At 28.6% G+C, this 19,683-nt stretch overlaps 2 protein-coding genes across 5 annotated transcripts in view; one reads left to right on the top strand and one right to left on the bottom strand.

The window, feature by feature from the left end:
* The window catches only part of LOC108556280 (nocturnin), a 21,683-nt gene extending 3,882 nt beyond the window's left edge, over positions 1-17,801 (top strand). Inside the window, exons 1-6 of one of the 4 annotated variants that reach the window (XM_017912298.1) lie at positions 10,461-10,679; positions 15,300-15,520; positions 15,921-15,986; positions 16,050-16,171; positions 16,265-16,471; positions 17,041-17,801. In XM_017912298.1, the coding sequence (XP_017767787.1) occupies positions 10,609-10,679; positions 15,300-15,520; positions 15,921-15,986; positions 16,050-16,171; positions 16,265-16,471; positions 17,041-17,520 (1,167 nt within the window). In that variant the 5' untranslated portion in view covers positions 10,461-10,608 and the 3' untranslated portion in view covers positions 17,521-17,801. Of the gene's footprint in view, positions 1-10,460; positions 10,680-14,530; positions 14,665-15,078; positions 15,190-15,299; positions 15,521-15,920; positions 15,987-16,049; positions 16,172-16,264; positions 16,472-17,040 lie in introns of those variants that run through there. The other 3 variants (XM_017912299.1, XM_017912297.1, XM_017912296.1) reach the window with 3 other exon arrangements.
* LOC108556279 (proton-coupled amino acid transporter-like protein CG1139) lies at positions 17,777-19,528 on the bottom strand. Its single transcript, XM_017912294.1, has 8 exons — positions 19,521-19,528; positions 19,382-19,456; positions 19,178-19,328; positions 19,000-19,124; positions 18,588-18,948; positions 18,354-18,532; positions 18,113-18,291; positions 17,777-18,063 (listed from the first exon to the last, which is right to left on the bottom strand). Exons 1-8 carry the CDS (start codon positions 19,526-19,528, stop codon positions 17,798-17,800), a joined length of 1,344 nt encoding a protein of 447 aa, XP_017767783.1. The 3' UTR covers positions 17,777-17,797.
* Between the last annotated feature and the right edge of the window lie 155 nt (positions 19,529-19,683).

Here is a 19,683-nt window from a genome sequence, read left to right as displayed (position 1 = left end):
AAAAAAAATTTTCTTATTCCTTTATTAATTCCAACTAATATAATTACAATGGACAAGAAAGACTTTTTGTTAACGAAATTTTATCAATTGTTATTAAAAAGTTCAAATTAATACTGATTTTTCTGTTCAAAATTTTATTATTTTTGTTCAAAAATTGATATTTTTTCTTGTATTCCTTATTTTTGTCGAAATTTAAACCAATTCGAGAGTGTAAAATTAATAAATATATAACAAAAAATGAGTCATAAATGTGAATAAAACTTTCAAAAAATGTGATTCAAGATTGATATTATAATCAAAATTTTGATTATCATTAAAACAAAAAACCTGGTACAAAATAAAAACTAAGTTAACGTCATCCAAAAATGAACGTGTGGACGAGTCTTCTTGGATCGACATTTATTTAACTTTCTATTTTTGTCAACCACAAACTTTGTCCTGACTATTTTCTGTACGCGCTCCGCGATTACGTAACGCCATCCAAAACGACGACAACTACAAAAATGGGTAGAAACGGTGCGAGTTGCAGACGGAGAAGGACCGATTTGAAAAACGTATATTTAGAAATCCTTTCGCCGTTTCCTCTACGGTTTCCAAGTGCGTCAATGATTCAGTTTTTTTTTGTTTATTTATTTTTTTCTAAATACCTAATTACTAGCTACGCGAATGTATGAATAATTAAAGCTTATCGCGAAATTTAAATCCTGATTCCGTTTTGTTATCCAATAAGCAATATAGTTTAATCCGAGCAATAAGATCGTATTCAATTTTATTGGAATCACGATTTGCGCAAATCCTAGTTTTTTTTCCACATTAAACAAATACAACAAAATGGGATGAGTAATGTTTGATTCAAAGGAAAGTGGAAAACGCACGAATATTTATGAAAAATGACTAACATGGGATTATATTAAATCGATTGACGTATAAAGACAATTTTAAACGTAACCTTTGTCAGGGCTTCGATCAGTACGGATTCACTATAGTCAGATTTGAAAATTTCTAATTAAGCTTTTTTTTTCAACAAAGTTGATCAAGAAAAACGACTATTTTTAATAGTATAGCCTCGATTAGTCCGGATTCAAGTAGTACGGGATATTGGCAGAACCTATTTCCTTTACTATACGCACTATTGTACTAAATTCATCTCTTTTTTTTTTAATTATTTGAAGAAATAGAAAATCTAAGAATTCTTGCTAAAATACTTTTTATTGAATAATGTAAAAAAAGGAGATAGAATAACAAATAAAACTTTCATAAACATTCTTATAATTGAATGAAAAACACCTTATATTTATGTAAGAAAAGCGAACTTGAACAAAGAAATTTCAAATCGAAAACACGTGAAATTTATGCAGAAAAAATATTAAAAAAAAAATATTTTCTAACATAAAACTGTTTAGAATCTATCTCAAATTGAGGTGTTCATACAATTCTTCTATGTATAAAACACAATATTTAATCAGAAATAGATTCTAGAAAAATAATACTAGTTTTAATTCCAATCTATATTATTAAACAAATAAGTTTCTTCTATCATATTTTTTTAACCAAAAATATGTAAAATTTGTTGTTTTCTAAGCAAGCAAAGTAATATATTTTTATAGTGATATTTTATTCACAATTTGTTTTATATGTATATGTATTAAGTTCGTAACAAACTTTGGAAATCTCAAATTATAAGTACATTTTATTTTACATTTTTTACTAGAAATATTCCAAAATTTATTTCAAGAAAGGATATGAAAACAAATATAAAAATGAAAAAAAAATACTAATTCATTCATTTAGATTACAACAATTGAATTACTTTCATTAGTTTATTAAGAAAATATTAAGATAGAAACATAGAATTTTTCATATTGATGATTGATTGAATCACAATTGTTTTTCCAAGTTTTGGAGAAGAATACGTTTTATTTATATATATATATTCGAAACATATAAACAAATAACTTCATTATACTAGGTTTCATTGCAATTTAATTAAGTTTCTCCTATAATTAATTAAAAAAAAAATGATTGAAGCAAAAAAAACTATTAATACAACATAATTTCATCAAATTAAAACGTTGAGTCGATTTGATTGGTATTAACGAAAATTGTTGTACGTGATTTGAGGCACGATTTAGCTGAGTAATAATTAAAGTTTCATCAAATGATGTAAATATCAAAGTCTACATTGTTTTTGACTCATAGGAAATTTTTTCTAGAATTTAAGAATTTTCTTTTTACTAAAATTTTTAATTGCGTTGTTTTTCTATTATTAGTAGGAAATTCTGAGAAAAGTATGTAATAAATATTTGTTTATGATTATCTGTGCTAATTAGCAGCAGATTATATTTATTTGTTTACGTGTAACGAAAATATTCACAAGAAATCTGAAATAAAATTTAGTTTAACTATTAAAATGTAAATAAAATTAATGTGTTTGAATAAGATTTAGAATAATCTTTAATAAAATCTAAGGAGGAAATAATTAAAAGATTAATGAACAAAATGTAAACAAGATAGTAGAATTAATTAATCAATTCAATGTTTATTTATTTCATAAAAGTTCAGGAAGTAAATAATATAATAAAATTAATTGAATCGTGAAGATTGAGTTAATTTAGTAACAAATCTTGTGAAAATCAAATAACTTCCGGCTTAAAGCAGTGCGGATTCACGGTTTGAAAATTTAAAGTCTTCGATTAGTCCGGTTTCAAGCAGTGCGTATTTCTGTACATTATATAATGAAACAAATAAAAAGTTTGATGCTAAACATATTATCAAAATATAAATAATATTAGTATAATTATACAACATTGAAATGTAGAAAAATGTGGCAAAAACTGAAACATTAATAACCCAAAAACTAAGAATCGATTTGAAGCATCCTTCAAGAAATGATTATTTGCAGATTGAACAAATCTTATCAGAATTTAAAGTCATCGATTAGTCCGGTTTCAAACAGAACATTATATTGCATAATCATATTACCCGCACTATGCCAGGTTTTTCTGTATATTATGTAATGAAATCAATCAAGAATTTGTAGCTATTTTTATTATTAAAGTATAAATAATATTAGTATAATTAAAAAACATTAAAATGTTAAAAATATGATAAAAATTTAAAAAAATAACACAAAACTAAGAATCAACCTGAATTATCTTTGAAGAAAAGATTATTTGCAAATTGAACAAATCTTATCATAATTTGAAGTCTTCGATTAGTCCGGTTTCAATCAGTACATTATATTGGCATTAACCGCACTATGCAAGGTTTTTCGTTATATTATGTATTGAAATCAATCAAAAATTTGAAGCTATATTTTTTATTAAAGTATAAATAATATTAGTACAATTAAACAACATTAAAATGTTGAAAAATATGACAAAAATTAAAATAATTTTAACCAATAACTAAGAATCGACTAGAATCATCTTTCATGAAATGATTATCTGCAAATTAAACAAATCTTATTAGAATTTAAAGTCTTCGATTAGTCCGGTTTCAGTCAGTACATTGTATTGTCGAATCATATTATCCGCACTATGCGAGGTTTTTCTGTATATTATGTAATGAAATCAATCAAGAATTTGAAGCTATATTTATTATAAAAGTATAAATAATATTGGTACAATATTAAATTGTTGAAAAATATGACAAAAACTAAAATATTAATAACCCAAAAACTAAAAATTGACTTGAATCATCTTTCAAGAAATGATTATCATTTTTTGTTGTTGTCAAATTGAACTAATCTTATCATAAAGCAATGCTTTGATTTGTCAAGCTTTTCCCCTAATTGCTAAAAATATGAATCGATGAAACGATTTATTTCATTGCTTATCGAAAGATTGCGAGTTGAAGAAACTGTGGCTGTTGTGCAGTAAGTAGTAGTGTCATGAATCAATTGGACTGAAGGCTGAAGTGCGTTCGATTTTGATTTTATAAATTGTATTATATATGACCTCCCGCAGTTAATGGAAATACAAAATACAGATCGAAAGAAGGAGCGAGAGATTGCGATTGTGGATTGTGTGTATGTGCAGTCAGTCCATTACAGTTAGCATCGAAAGGTGGGTGTTTCGTTTTGTCATCATCAATTCACAAGACAAGGTCAATGGAGAAATGCTTTAAACGGAATGGATTGTTGCATATGATTCAATCACATTTATTCACAAATCAATTATATTGTTTAAGAAATTATTACATTTTAAATCGGTACTGATCGAAATAGTACTATGCGAGGTATTGCACTTCTTGTAAAAAGTCATAATTTCTTAAATAATTTTTCAACTGAATTAAGTTCATCTCAATGATAATAATAATTTGCGCTCAATTCAAATTCAGTTTATTTTGAAAGTTTTAAACTGTACCATAGTGAATCCGTACTGATCGAAGCCGCACTATACGAGGTATTCTACTTCATATTAATTATTAGCAAATCAATTAAAATTTATATTATAAATTTATTTTTCTTCCTAAATTAATTATAATTTTTTTACAAATAACAAACTTTGTTTGTATCCTATTTTCATTTATTTTGTCATCACTTTATATTGTTATATTGTATTGTTCAATATAAAAGTATCGGTATAAAATTTAATTTTATCTTGTTTTATTGGTTAGGTTTGTTAGGTTAGGTTTTTCATTATAAATAGTGAACAATTATAAAATTGACAAAAAAATTAACTTGAAATTATTGATTCTGGAAAATTGATAAATTTACTTTTCCTACTATTGTTCAAATCATATTCACTACATTAATAACATATTCATGAAAATTACTGCAATTAAATGTAATTGAAGAAAAACAGATTATTTTTGCAAACGTTTAAAATCTAGTTTGTACGTTCAAAAACTAGTTTTTTTTAAATTGAGATAAACGTAGGAAATAATGCGAGAAATAATGCAAGTACATATTTAATATTCTATATAATTAATCCATTCTATAAAAAGTTTACTTTTATACATATCATACGTTAAGTAAAATTTCTTAATTATATTCACTTAATTGTACAGAAATACCTCGATCAGTACATAAATTATCGGTTTTCCCTTTAAATAATCAAATATGTATTTGATCCTCAAATAGTCCGGTTTCAATTTGTCCGATTACTCTGACTATGCGAGTAATAGTTAAATTATTCAATATTTATTCAAAATTTTACAGATTTCATATTTTCTATAATATTTAAATTTGTTATGTTTATATTCATTTGAAATACAGCAATACCTTGTATAGTGCGGCTTCGGTCAGTCCGGATTCATTAAAATCCAGTTAGAAAATTTAAAAACAAACTAAATTTTAATTAAGCGGAATACAAGTGAATTCTATAAAAATGAATTTATACATAAATGATCGATTTCTCAAGTATATTTTTGTACGGTTTAATTTTAGATCATCAATTAGTCCGGTTTCAAACAGTCCAGATTACACGGATTATGCGAAAGATATAAAAAAAAATATTTGTAATATTGCAGTATTTAATTTAATGTGATTGTCATTCTATATTTAGTCTAAACTTATTGATCTATAAAAAAAAGAACTATGATTATATAAGTTTCCGATATAATTAGTTGCGTAATAAAATTGAATAAGTATAGTTGTGTAATCGATCAAGAAACACAAAGCTTCTTTGATCAGTCCGGATTCATTATAGTTCAGTTAGAAAATTTAAAAACAAATTAAATTTTAATTAAGCAGAATACAAGTGAATCCTATAAAAAATAATGTATACATAAATGATCGATTTCTCAAGTATATATTTGTACGGTTTAATTTTAGATCTTCAATTAGTCCGGTTTCAACCAGTCCAGATTACCCGGATTATGCGAGTTATACTTATTTTTGATATGTTTTTCTTAAATAAATTGAAAAAGTTTTTCTTGAAGATAATAATTCTTCCAATAATAGAATTTTCATGCAATTTGTCCTTGGAAATGATATAAAAAAAATATTTGAAATATTACATTATGTCTTTCTATATTTAGTCTAAACTTATTGATCTATAAAAAAAACTAAGATTATCTAAGTTGCCGATACAATTAGTTGCGTAATATAATTGAATAAGTATAATCGATCAAGAAAGCTTCATAGAAACAATTAAAAACTTGAAGTATTTAAGCGAATTTGCATATTTCGTATATATATAACAAATTTGTTCATTACAAAAAAAAAACGGACAATATAGTTTTGTAATAGTTGTTCGATGTCGTAACGCCGTTCTTTTGAGACATTTTACCAAAGCGAACGATGAAAAAAGTTGGATAAAAAGTAGCGAATAGAGGTGAATTAACCCGTACACACACGGATCGATTGATCTGCAGGACTTTCGATTAACGCCGCGATACGAATCTGCTATTGTTATAAGATTTTTTTTCTTGAATGTGCGCTCGCAAAAGAAAAGGAAAATAAAGTATTGGACACCTTAAATAAAATAAACGATAAAGGAATCGACTAATTACGTCCTTGACTTTTGAACAAGAAAGACTGTCTTGCTCAATTATTATTCACACTACACACACTCACACACTCGGCGCGGATTTCTGCTCCCATTTCGTGCACAGTTCATTCCTTTTTATATCACAGGTTTCTTCATACTTTTCACACTTTGCAGCTATGAACAAGACACGAAAAAAATAATATTAAAAAAAAATACGTTAATAAAAATAAATTGCTAATTGTAGAATTTTTTCAATTCTATGATAAACAATATAAAAACGTTTTTTTTTTGTAATTTGATTGCAGCTGCAATTAAAGAAAATACACAAATAATCAATTTTGCTTATAACTATTTGAAGGCAATTAAAATCATTAAAATTAAAGGTTAATGTCATGATTGTAGATAATCAAGTATTTTCTTTTATTTTTGCAAAAATAAAATGTTTTAACGTCACTTTATGGAGATAATAATAATTCATTTAATTGCTTATTCAGCAGTATGTATTTAAGTGTTCAAGTATGCAGATATTCAAAAGCAGTGATTTATGAAATGAAGTAAGCATTTGATAAATTATTATTTTTTTTTTTAATTTGTGTTATTTTGTGTTATTTTTTCAATGAATTTAAATATTATTATAACAAATTTTCATCATTATTGAAATATCATATTTTTATGAGTTATTTCAAACACATTAATTACAAAAAAGTACAAACAAAAATTATGTTTTTTTTTTTTAATTTTTCTTTCAAACACAATATACGAACAATTATGATCTAATGAGTTTTGAAAAATTATGACATATTTTTTTTCAATTATTTTAAACATAATTATTTTAAAAAAATTAAAAAATCGATCTAATGTGAATTGAAATATTATGTTTTTTTTTCACTAATTTCAATCAAAATCATATAAAAATATGAACAATTTCATTTGGTGAATGTTTGACCAATAAATAAGTTTAAATATGTAAATTGGAACAATTTTTGATTTAACGATTGGTTAAAAATTATGTAATTTTTCAATTATTTCGAAAAGACATAGTTTTTAAATTTTCGTTAAAATGCTTAAAAATGATAAATTGTAAATTTAAAATAATAAATTAAGTTTTCTTTCTGCATTTTATTAAAGGTTAAGTTTTTAGTGTTTTATTCTGTGCTTATTGTAATTACTTATTACATAGTTTAATTGCTTTTTACATATCTTTTAAAATTAGATTTTTAATTAAAGAAAGAAAAATGAACTAAGGAAGTGTTACATTTGAACTAAAATAACATTTGACCTACAAATGATTGAATAACCATATTACGTTATTCATAAATATTAAAACCAGGAAATCTTAAAAAAAAGTTCATTTACTTCAGGTTCAATTAATATAAATTGCAAATGATACATGGTAATTTTTAAACGGTGATATTATAAAAATCAACCTTGTAATATCGGACAATCTGACAGGAAGACCTCGGTCCAAAGACGTTAAATTCGATTTTAAGATAGTCTCGAAATGCTAGTTTTTGCTTCTAACAACGTTCTAAATACGTATGACTAAGTCGTAGATAAAAAAACAAAAATAAAACAATAAAGAATAGAAAAACAATTGATGCTTAATGGATGCGCAATTAAAACAAAAGTCGTATTAAAAACAAAACAAAATAATAAAAAAAAAACAATCGTGAAAGTGCGATCTAATTTTGAATGAAAACAACAACGGTTTTTATTTAAAGTCGATATTGTTTTATAATAAACGTATAGTATTGATATTAAATTACTTGCCAAATGCGTAATTGATCAATGATTAATTGACAGCTTATGAAAGTTAAGCAACGTATGTGGAGAATGGTGCTTGAATGGGATCGAAATCTCTGGAGAAAAAATAGAATTGAATGTAAATTCATTCATTAAGGCAAAATGTGTACAAATAAATTTGAAAATAATCGTGTTTTTTTTTCACTTTATATAGCCTCGATTAGTCCGGGTTGTACAATGTAGGTAACTAAAGGATTTCCTGATTAAAATCGTATAAATGCGTATGTGTGGGAAGTTTAAAGATCGTAGATGAGATTGACAGCTTACTAAAGTTAAGCAATGTGTGTGGAGGATAGTACTTGAATGGGATGGAAATCTCTAGAGAAACAGAATTGAATGTAAATTCATTCATTCAGGAAAATATGTACAACAATACCTCGCATTGTGCGGTTTTAATCAGTCCGGATTCACCGGTATGAGAATGTCTAAATTAACTAAATTTTAAAATAAACGTTTTTTTCACTTTACACAGCCTCGATCAATCCTGATTCAAACAGTCCGGGTTTTACAATGTAGATAACTAAAGAATCTCCTGATTAGAGTCGTTTAAATGCGTATATGTGGGAAGTTTAAGGATCGTAGATGCGATTGAAAGCTTACTAAAGTTAAGCAACGTGTGTGGAGAATAGTACTTGAATGGGATCGAAATCTCTGGAGAAATAATAGAAACGTATATAAATTCCTTCATTAATGTGTATAACAATACCTCACATAGTACGGTTTCGATCAGTCCGGATTCACCGGTACTAAAATTTCGAAATTAACTAAATTTTAATTGAGTAAAATAAAAGTAAATACTAATAAATTACTATAAAAAAAATTGTATACAAAACTAATCGGTTTTTTTCAAATTATACAATTTTTTGTAACAATTATTTCTATTTTATTTAGTTCCTCGATTAGTCCTGGTTCAAACAGTCCGGGATGTACAATGTAAATAAATAATGAATCTCCTAATTAAAGTCCATAATACAAATACAATAAAATTCTCTACATTGTTTTGATAATAATGATGACGAAAATTATCAGAATAATGATGCAAACTATGAACCGAAATTATACATTAATCTAATCATTAATTAAATAAGAATTATAATTTTTTGATTATTTGAATAAATTATTTCTTTTTTATTATAAATCTTATTATTAGTTTTGTTTCGTTACTCGTAAAATCGTTACTCGTAAAATCGTTACTCGCGTGGCGTCTGGTTGATATTGTATTCACAGACGCCTTGCGAGTAACACAGTAACAAATGAAGCTAAACAATAATGAAATGATTAAACTGTGATCATAAATCATCGATTAATCTAATCATTGATTAAATATGAGTAATTTTGTGAAGTCAGGAAATTATCGAAATGTTGTTTTTAATTTTAATTATCTTAATGGAAATATTTGTGTTTTGATACACTTTTATAGTTTTGTTTTCTTCTATATTATTTTTTAATGCATACATTACTTTTCAAATTAGAATAATTGATCAATAAAAACTGTATCAATTAGAATATAAAGTATTAACATGAATCATTGATTATCTAATCATTTGATCAAATAAGAATTTATTAAAGATTATTTGTTTTAAATTTATGTACTTTGATCAAAATATTTGAGTTTTGATTCACTTGTTTAGTTTTATCAAATCCCTGAAAATTACAAACTACTATTAAGTTTAGATACATTTTATGGTTTATTTATTGCTTTTACTATTATTCAAATTAGGTTATTAAATCAAAATTGTTGATGAGAACAACAATAAATTATATAGAAAACCCTGAACAATTAAAAAATGATTTAATGGTAGTCAAATTTATGATGCTATAAAAAGTTCGACACGTTGACGGACTTCCGATTTATTGTCTGAAAATTGTATATAAATATTTAAGAAATGTAGCGGATCTTTAGAAGAAAGAAGTATGTGTATATAAAAAAAAACTAATAGTAAATTGATCGAAGGTTTGAGAGAGAATATCCTTGGAATTTAGGTCTAAGCTAATGTTTGGTTTTAATGTGTGTATCTAATTCCGTTTCCGGTTGTGAGGAAGTAAATGCGAGATGATGATTTACTAACCTTGTAGCACTCGTTTTGCAAATGAGCGAATTCCGAATCTATTTATAATACAAATTGTATGCGACGATCGTTCACCAAACGTTCACATCGATTGATTTTCAGATAGATTTAGTGATCATGAGCGTTTCTTGTATGAAGATCTACTTCACTTACACCCCCTTCGAGGAGTTTAGTATATAGTGCTGTTGAACTCTCAACAGAGTGTGCAAACTCTTCTCTTGTTGATTCACCAACGAGATTTTAAGATACAACAACAACAACAACAGAAAGTAAAGAATATAAAATAAAAGGTTCGGAAGATGGTTGCTTTCCGGTCATCTTGCCTCGTCCTTTCGGTGAGAAGATACGCTCGTCTAGTGACCTTGCCCAGGTGAGAGAACACGCTTACTTCTTGCTATACACCCAAGTTCATACAATAGGAAGTCGCTAAAACCTTTAACTTGACCTCCATTAAGCTATATTATTAACTGTTTACACTAAAGTTCAACCGTTCCAATCACACAATAACAACAATGTACTTTGTTCCTCCGTTCGATCATTAACAACACCTCAATTTCCAATACGCATTATTTAGGTCAATTAATTTTCCTTTACATTTACTAACATTTAAAGAAAATCATATTTTGTTAATTATACATGTTAAATAATTCATCACAAAATTAAAACCGAAAATCGTTATACCATTTGTTTTTTTGTTTTTTTCGAAAAACAAAAGTCAAGTTACAATAATATCAGACGCATTTCGCGTGTTTACGCGACACTTGGCCTTGCATTTCCTACACCCAAAAATAGATTTAGTTACAGTTATTACAATTTGGTTGTCCAATGTAATTAAGTTTGTAGTTTCTCGTTCCAAATATTGCAACATCGATAATGTATTGAAATTCTGCTGAATTTCAACTGATTAACGCATAATTGAAACTAGACAAAATATTTCTATTTAAAAATATAGCTATTATGAATAAGTTTACTAAAAAGTGCAACTTTATAAAATTATTTAGTTTTTCATTTAATTACAGCTATATTAAAATCACCAAATTTATTTATAAAAGTGCAAAGTTTACAAAGAATAACATTTATTATTTCGGAATACCAATTAATTCTAATTACAGCAATACCTCCTACAGTGCGGCTTCGGTTTAGTCTGCATTCAAAATAGTCCAAACCGGACTATAGTGAATTCAAAAAAAAAATTAATACACAAAATTATTTTTTTTATACATAAATCATCGTTCTTCTTTGTATACAATATCTGTGTGGTTTTTGTACGTATTTAATTCCTCGATTAGTCCGGGTTCACCGGTATGAGAATGTCTAAATTAACTAAATTTTAAAATAATCGTTTTTTTTTCACTATACACAGCCTCGATTAGTCCTGATTCAAACAGTCCGGGTTTTACAATGTAGATAACTAAAGGATCTCCTGATTAAAGTCATATAAATGAGATTGACAACTTATTAAAGTTAAGCAACGTGTGTGGAGAATAGTACTTGAATGGGATCGAAATCACTGGAGAAATAATAGAATCGAATGTAAATTCATTCATTAAGGGCAAAATGTGTACAACAATACCTCACATAGTACGGCTTCGATCAGTCCGGATTCACTGGTATTAAAATTTTGAAATTAACTAAATTAAAATTGAGTAAAATAAAAGTAAATACTAAGAAATTAGTATAAATAAATATTTTGTATACAAAACTAATCGTTTTTTATTTCACTTTATACAACAATTATTTCCATTTTATTTAATTCTTCTGTTAGTCCTGATTCAAACAGTCCGGGAATCTGCTGATTAAAGTCCATAATACAAATATACTAAGTTATCTACATTGTTTTGATAATAATGATGACGAAAATGATCCGAATAATCATAACTTTATAAAATTATTTGAGAAAATCATTTAGTTTTTCATTTAATTACAACAATATTAGAATCACCAAATTTATTTATAAAAGTGCAAACAATAACATTTATTAATTCGGAATACCAATGAATTCTAATTACAGCAATACCTCCTACGGTATTTAATTAGTCTGGATTCAGAATAGTCAAAACCGGACTATAGTGAATCCAAAATCAATTTTTTTTAATACATAAATCATCGTACTTCCTTTTATACAATATATTTTTGTGTGGTTTATTATTGTATGTATTTAATTCCTCGTTTAGTACGGTTTCAAACAGTCCGGTTATGCAATTATTTCGTTTATTCTAATATATAATTAATAAATCAAGAAAATAAACAATTAATTTACAAAAAATAGCTATAAACTTTGATAATTGAGAAAACAATTGAATTCTAATGATTTTCAATGAAATAGAAAGTAATTATTTTATTTATTCTCTAAATCTGGAGGCACATATAAAAAGGCAATTCCAGTTTCCAAATATGCTTGAGAGTTATTTATAACTCGAGCATTTATTGTTATTCTAGCAAAGAAAAACTGTAGTTTATTCATCAGACGTTATTTTTTTTCCTAATAACAATCTGGTTTTGAGTAAAAGTTGTGCAATTAATTTGAATTATTTTGGAAGTGAATCCAATCGAAATGACGAAACCGAAGACTGTTATTTCATTCATTGAAACGATGTAATTATTTGAATTTGACCTAATTTATGATGAAGGATCCAAAACTTTATTAGAGCACTGTTATCAAGTTATTTCGTCCAAATCTTACAAATAATGTAGACTTAATCTTAATGTGTTAATTTTTTTTCCAATTTCTAAATCTAATAACAGATAATTCCATTTGTAGATTACTGAATTTGTTTTCATTATGAACAAATCATTGAGTTAATTGAATTTTATGATAATTAATAATTTTCTAAGAATTATATTGATTAGTAAAGAATTATTATAAATCATATGAAAAAAAATATGTCAAGATTTTTTTTTTGTAAAATTTCTAATTCATTGAAGAAAATACTTTCGTTTTCTCTATCTATCTCTTAATATCAATTAAAGATAATATTGTCTAATAAACTATTATTGCAATAACTCTAATTATATATATATATTTTAAATAATTTTAATAAGAGTTTCTTAGTCTTCCATTAAAACTGTTTGTTAGATAATATTACAGTTGCTTTCTTTGATAATTTCATATCTAATCATAAAAAAAACTTTAATTACATATTTCATAGGACACCGTAATAAAAGCGCGCAGTAACAAAAGCGCATGGGACAAAAGCGTGCAGTAACAAAAACGTATGGGACAAAAGCGCGTAGGACAACAACCACGTCAAAAGTACGAGAATTTGTATGTATTTTTAAAGCACGTCCAAAATCAAACTCTCCGAACCTAAGGCGCTAGAGTGGATATGGAAATACCTATATCATCAAATTATTTCTATGTAAACCTGCTCAGCTGTCAGTAACCTAAAGCATTAGAGTGAATATGGAATTACCCATATCACCAAATTTGACATCGTCGTTTTACTGCGCGCTTTCGTCTAGATACTTTCAATCAATAGATGAAACTATTCGTTTAATTAGAATTTAAATGAAATTAATTCATAGTCTTAATTAAATAAATTTTATAAACAAATCCTTTATTATATGAAAAAAATGTAGTAATTTCAATTGACAGGTGTGCGATGTTTTTAAAGGTATTTGTTTCATTTTTAATTAAAATTGATAATTATGAGGAAAACAAGAAGCGTTTTGTATTTAATTTGTTGTTATGTTTAAGCGTACGTAAATCTTCAATTACGAATCTGTTTTGTAGTAGTAGCAGTAGTAAAACGTGCGTCAAGGAAAAACCTTTCAATTTGTACACAAAATAGACCGTAACATCGTTTGAAAAAAATAAACGTTTACATATGTTAAATCAGGAAAGGTTAATAATTTATCATCTATTACTTCTAAACTAAGAAAAAAATAAATAAATAAATAACAAAAACATCCTGTTCAGCTAATTTATTGTTTTCGTGGTTTATGCTGATCAGCTAATTGCTTCAAGGTGATCGAATCGATCCGGAGGGCCAACAAACTTTTCAATTGTTTCGCTTCTTCTTCTTCTTCCTTCTCATTTTTTTTGTTTTTAATATTCGTTTGGACATGTGTCAAACAATCGAATATAGTAGGGTTATGATTGAAATTCTTTTGAATACGATTGGTTTATAAATTCGCTGCGAGCCTATGTACAGTTATCACGAAATCATCATCGTTATAGGTGGCACTCGCTGGTACACACTGTATCTCTCATTCTATAAACGTAAAACTGGTGCGCCAAAAAAAAAACATATACACACACACGAATCAGATTAGTATAGATTCTCGTGTCCTTCCAAATACCTCACATATATGAGTAAACTAAGGGAACTTCTCAGACGCGTTTTACGGTATAGGTAAATAGATAAAATAATCTGATTGTAACTCATTTGATCAAACTGCATGTAACCATAGCTGAATCACTGAATTGTAGACATGTCACGTTTATGGTTAATTATAGAAAGCTACAAATCTAATTTCAGCGCGGACGAATAGATAGCAGCACTGGCGTTTTTTTTTTTTTTTAAATTTTACATTTGAATTTTTTTCCTCCATTTATTTGTTTGTTTCTTTGCATCTTTTCACCGATTTGACTGATAACACCCATTTGTTTACCCTTTTATGCGTATGCATTTATTCTATAGAAATCTGCGAAGAGCGCCAGACGCGGTTAGTGTTTTTTTTTTTCATCTTCTTTTTGTTTTGTTCGCTCTTTGTTTGCGCAACATTTTTACATATTTCGTCTGTGTATAAAAATGCTGTGCTCTCTGTAATTTTCGTTTAATACTGGTTGCGAAGATGAATGTGATCGACGTTGAAATCAAAGAGATCGAGAATAAAGTTCTGAAAAATGTTAAAATGCAAAAGAAAATTTTGGAGAGGTAATAATAATAATTATAAAAAAAAAATTAACTTTCATCTCGTTGCAAAAATTTATTGTTTGTATTTTTTTGCAAATTACTCATGATTTGTTTGGTTTTTTTTCTTATAGAATGGGCAGCTTTTCGTCATCACCGAAGATTATAAACGACGACGTTTTGGATCACGATGTTAGTTTTCCGGATAACATTAGTCGTCAGGAGTTGCTGCAATTTTGCCAGAAACAGTACGATTTATACCCGATGGTGAAGAGACCCTTCAGGAGGGCCAAAAGCAATGATGATATGTTGACTTACAGCCTGAAGGCTCGCAAATTAAGTGGAGTTTCTGAAGGTAATTTCATTATTTCAAATTTAAAAAAAAGTGAGTTAAATTTGGTTACATAACTTTTATTTTCATGTTAATGAATCTTTAATGAAAATTGAACTTTAAACAAATTTAAAAAATACTCTTCCTATTATTATATGATGGATTGGAACTTAACATGTAGATGACAATTTCAGAATGTTTGTCAAATATATCTATTAAATTTGCATTCTTTTCTACAAGCGCAGTTTCTAGGAAGTTCAATTTGTAATAGTTTTTTTTTAATTACTATACAAGAAATCTTATATAATAAAATATTTTAATGAAATCTCTAATTTACTACAAAACTTATGAACTAACTTTTGAAAATTCTCTAGATTATTAACTGTTTTAATTATGATTTGATAATTTTGATATTTGCTTTCAGGTTGCAGCGATTACATTTCGAATCCTCTGTCTTTGCGCATTTTCCAATGGAACGTCCTTTCACAATGTAAGTCAATTCTCGAATATTTGTTTTTCATCAATAACTAAACGTTTATTTATTTTTTTGTAGCTCTCGGTCAGTTCAACGATAACTTCGTGAAATGCCCAGACGAGGCTTTGGAATGGCACAACAGGAGATTCCACATGATCGAGGAAATCATCGAATATTGCCCGGACATCATCTGCTTACAAGTACGTCATCGAACCGTTATTGCTAAATTATGGAGTAGTGATGTAACCGTCGAGATAATAATTAATCTGTTTGTTTTTTATGTGTTTTTGTAGGAAGTGGATCATTTTAATTTCTTGCGATACGTGTTGAATACTCAAGGATACACGGGAATGTTCTTCCCGAAACCGGACTCCCCGTGCATCTACATAGACGGAAACAACGGTCCAGACGGCTGCGCCATCTTCTACCGCAAAGACAAATACGAACTGGTGAAGAAGGAGTCGAGGATATTGGAAATCTGGAGAGTGCAAAGCAATCAGGTACGATTATTTGCGGTTCGGATCAAAATGCCGACAACCGAAATCCCGACAATCAAAATACCGACAACTATAATCTCGACAGTATCTTTTGTTATTTGATATAGACTTAAAACGTAAGAATTTAAAAATGAGCGTTATTACTTAATACGTCAATAAAAAAAGAACATTGATATTTCATTGTCTAAGGCTTAGAATGATCAATGGAATATTTGTGAAATAATTCTGTCACAAAAAGGCAGTGATAAAATTTGTGCGTGTGGATATTTAATGGTGAAGGAGAGAAACTGGGAAGAGAAGTTCTCACTTCATCACTGTATACCTTATATATATATGTATATTATAGATCATTTCAACAATTTTACGCTCAATTTTTTTTATTTCTATAATGCAACTAAATTATATAAATATATGTGGCCCATTGACAAAATTGAATGAGGCTTGCTGAAATCCGCTAAAATGTTCGGGATTTTGAAATTATGGTTGTCAAGATTTCCACTATTGTCGGGATTTCGATTATTTGAGAGGTAACCTTAATGAAATTGATTGTAATTTTATTGTTATGGTTTTAGGTGGCTATGCTGATGATCTTGAAAGTGCTAGAAACTGGAAAGGAAATCTGCGTGGTAACTACACACTTGAAGGCAAGAAAGGGTGCATTGTTGGCGACTTTACGCAACGAGCAAGGAAGGGATCTTCTGAACTTCTTATCGACACACTGCGGTGATCGTCCTGTCATCCTTTGCGGCGATTTCAACGCGGAACCAACAGAACCAATCTACTCGACACTCCTGAACAACAAATTCAATTTGTCGAGCGCGTACGCGGATTGCAAGAGCTCCGAAGAACCACCGTACACGACGTGGAAGATCAGGGAGGAAGGCGAGGTGTGTCACACCATCGACTACGTTTTCTACACTAAGGACAAGCTCGAGGTGGACGCAGTGCTGGAATTCCCGACAGGCGATGAGATCGGCCCGGATCGCGTTCCATCCAACAACTATCCTTCGGATCATTTCTCGTTAGTCTGCGACTTCAAGTTGAGCTATTAGCGACGGATGAAACGATAATTAAAGAAATCAAACGCACACTTACTCCGGGGGTTATATTTTTCGTAGCTCTTGTATTTATTTCTGTTTTACATGACACTTTATTTTTTTGTGATATACATTTAGGCTAGATATTAATACTGTAAAAAACAAATCTATTTATAAGTGGTTACTATTATTATTACTTTTTAAGACATGTTTTGTTTCGAAACTAAGGTATTTTTTTTTATATATATATAGATGTATATAAAAGTACATAAATATACGACGCGCACGAAACCTAAGAACTGCTTGTTGTTTGATTGTTCAATGCTATCACTATCTCCGATAATGAACAATACGTTCCCACCACCAACCCGAAGCATCCGAAGCAGATGAAGAACAGATCCTGAAGCATAACGATTCCGCCTTTACCAAAATCCGAGTCAGGCCACCTCACGAATATTTCCAGTAAAGCAGGAAAAGAGAAGCCTAAAGCTGATAAGCAGAACGCTCCTAATAGAGAGATGAATAATGCTAAAAGCGGGATGGCCGCTGCTGCAAGAACTGAAAAATTAGCGTAATTAAAACAGAGATTTATTTGATTGAAACTTACTGGCAAAAGATATTGAGATCACGATGATTAAATGATCGATAATCCATTGATTCGTGCTCTCCTGATACTTCTTAGTGATGGCCGCGTATCCGATTAAGTATCTCATAGGTGGGTAAGCTTGTAAGCCGAAAGTGAGGTAAATTGCTAAGGCGTATAGAATCTGGACGACAGCCGATAAACTACAAAGAAAATTTCCACACAATCAATATTATTATTTCTTATATTAGATTAACAAACTTACTAATGTGTTTGTGGCATATTGTATGTAATACTTGGCTTCGTTTCCTCTTCGTATTTCCAATATCCAAAGAATCCAACAGCTGCATAAAGCAACGTCACGATGACCATGGATACATTCAAAACCCCAAACCATCCTACGAATTGCCAAGGCTTCAACATGTTTTTTTCCAGCGACATTATCTATTTCAAAAACCTATTTTAAAATCTTTCTTAAATCCATTTCCTTAACACTTACCACTCCAACCGCTTCAAGCGCGAAGAGCGTCGTACCGAAGAACAACGGTAAAGTGTAGAAACTGTTAAATGCCGGCAGTTCCTTAATGTTCGGCAAATTTTGGAAGACGAAATACCCGATGATTGTGAACGCTACGAGCATAGTGATGTTAGAAATCATCGAGAAGATGGCCAAGACCTTTAAAGTCCTGATGCAGCAAATCAGGATCAAAGGGATGTGGAATATCAGTATGTAAAAGATCAAGGACATCTCGAATCCAGTGAATTTTTCAACAACCAATTTAACGTTGCCAGGGATGAAAATTGCGTAAACGCAGCAAATGCCCAATTGATAAACGATTATGAAGAAGTCCACCATACCTCTACAGTATAAACACTTGATAAATAGAGATTTAGAAATTTTACAAACTTACTCGAAAAAACCTGCCATTGCCCGAACACATCCGGACGGGCAATCTTTCATCGCGAATTTCATTGATTCACCGTACGTGAGGAATGGAACTTTCAACCTTTTACATAATCTGTATTGGTTTTTCAACTGAAATCTGAGTTTGATTCAAAAAGTATTTGGATTATTATCATGATTTTTACCAGTATGTGAAGACAGTAAGTGCATATGAAACCTATCACAAGTGTACCAATTAATCCGACCATTAAACCAGAGTTGAAGAAGGCGTTAGGCATTGCCAGAATTCCGGTTCCTAAAGCTCCTTTGATCATGTTAACCACGGTTTCGAAATAACTGAAAGAAGTTTTTTTTTTGCAGTCTTGAATACGATTTTATATGTGATTTACTTGGTTCCGTGTGGAATTTCGCGATGTAAATGCGGATTGTAATCGTCATCATCTTTGGCTTTGTTCTCAACATCCCTGCAATATCATTAATTAATATCATACACATATCAAACACAAAAAGCAAACTTTAAACACTTACTTCTTCATTGTAAAAATAAATAAAAATGATTAACTTGTCATTTCGTACATATTTAAATGTCATTTCATAACAGTTGTCAATTATTTCATTATTGGCTGTTATTATAGACTTCAAAATCATTACTAATACTAAAAACTATTCTACACAGTACAATTTATAGTTT

This window comes from Nicrophorus vespilloides, unplaced genomic scaffold (assembly GCF_001412225.1).
Source record: "Nicrophorus vespilloides isolate i.1.1-1 unplaced genomic scaffold, Nicve_v1.0, whole genome shotgun sequence".
Taxonomy (NCBI): Eukaryota; Metazoa; Arthropoda; class Insecta; order Coleoptera; family Silphidae; genus Nicrophorus; species Nicrophorus vespilloides.
This window is presented reverse-complemented; position numbering and strand designations above follow the sequence as displayed.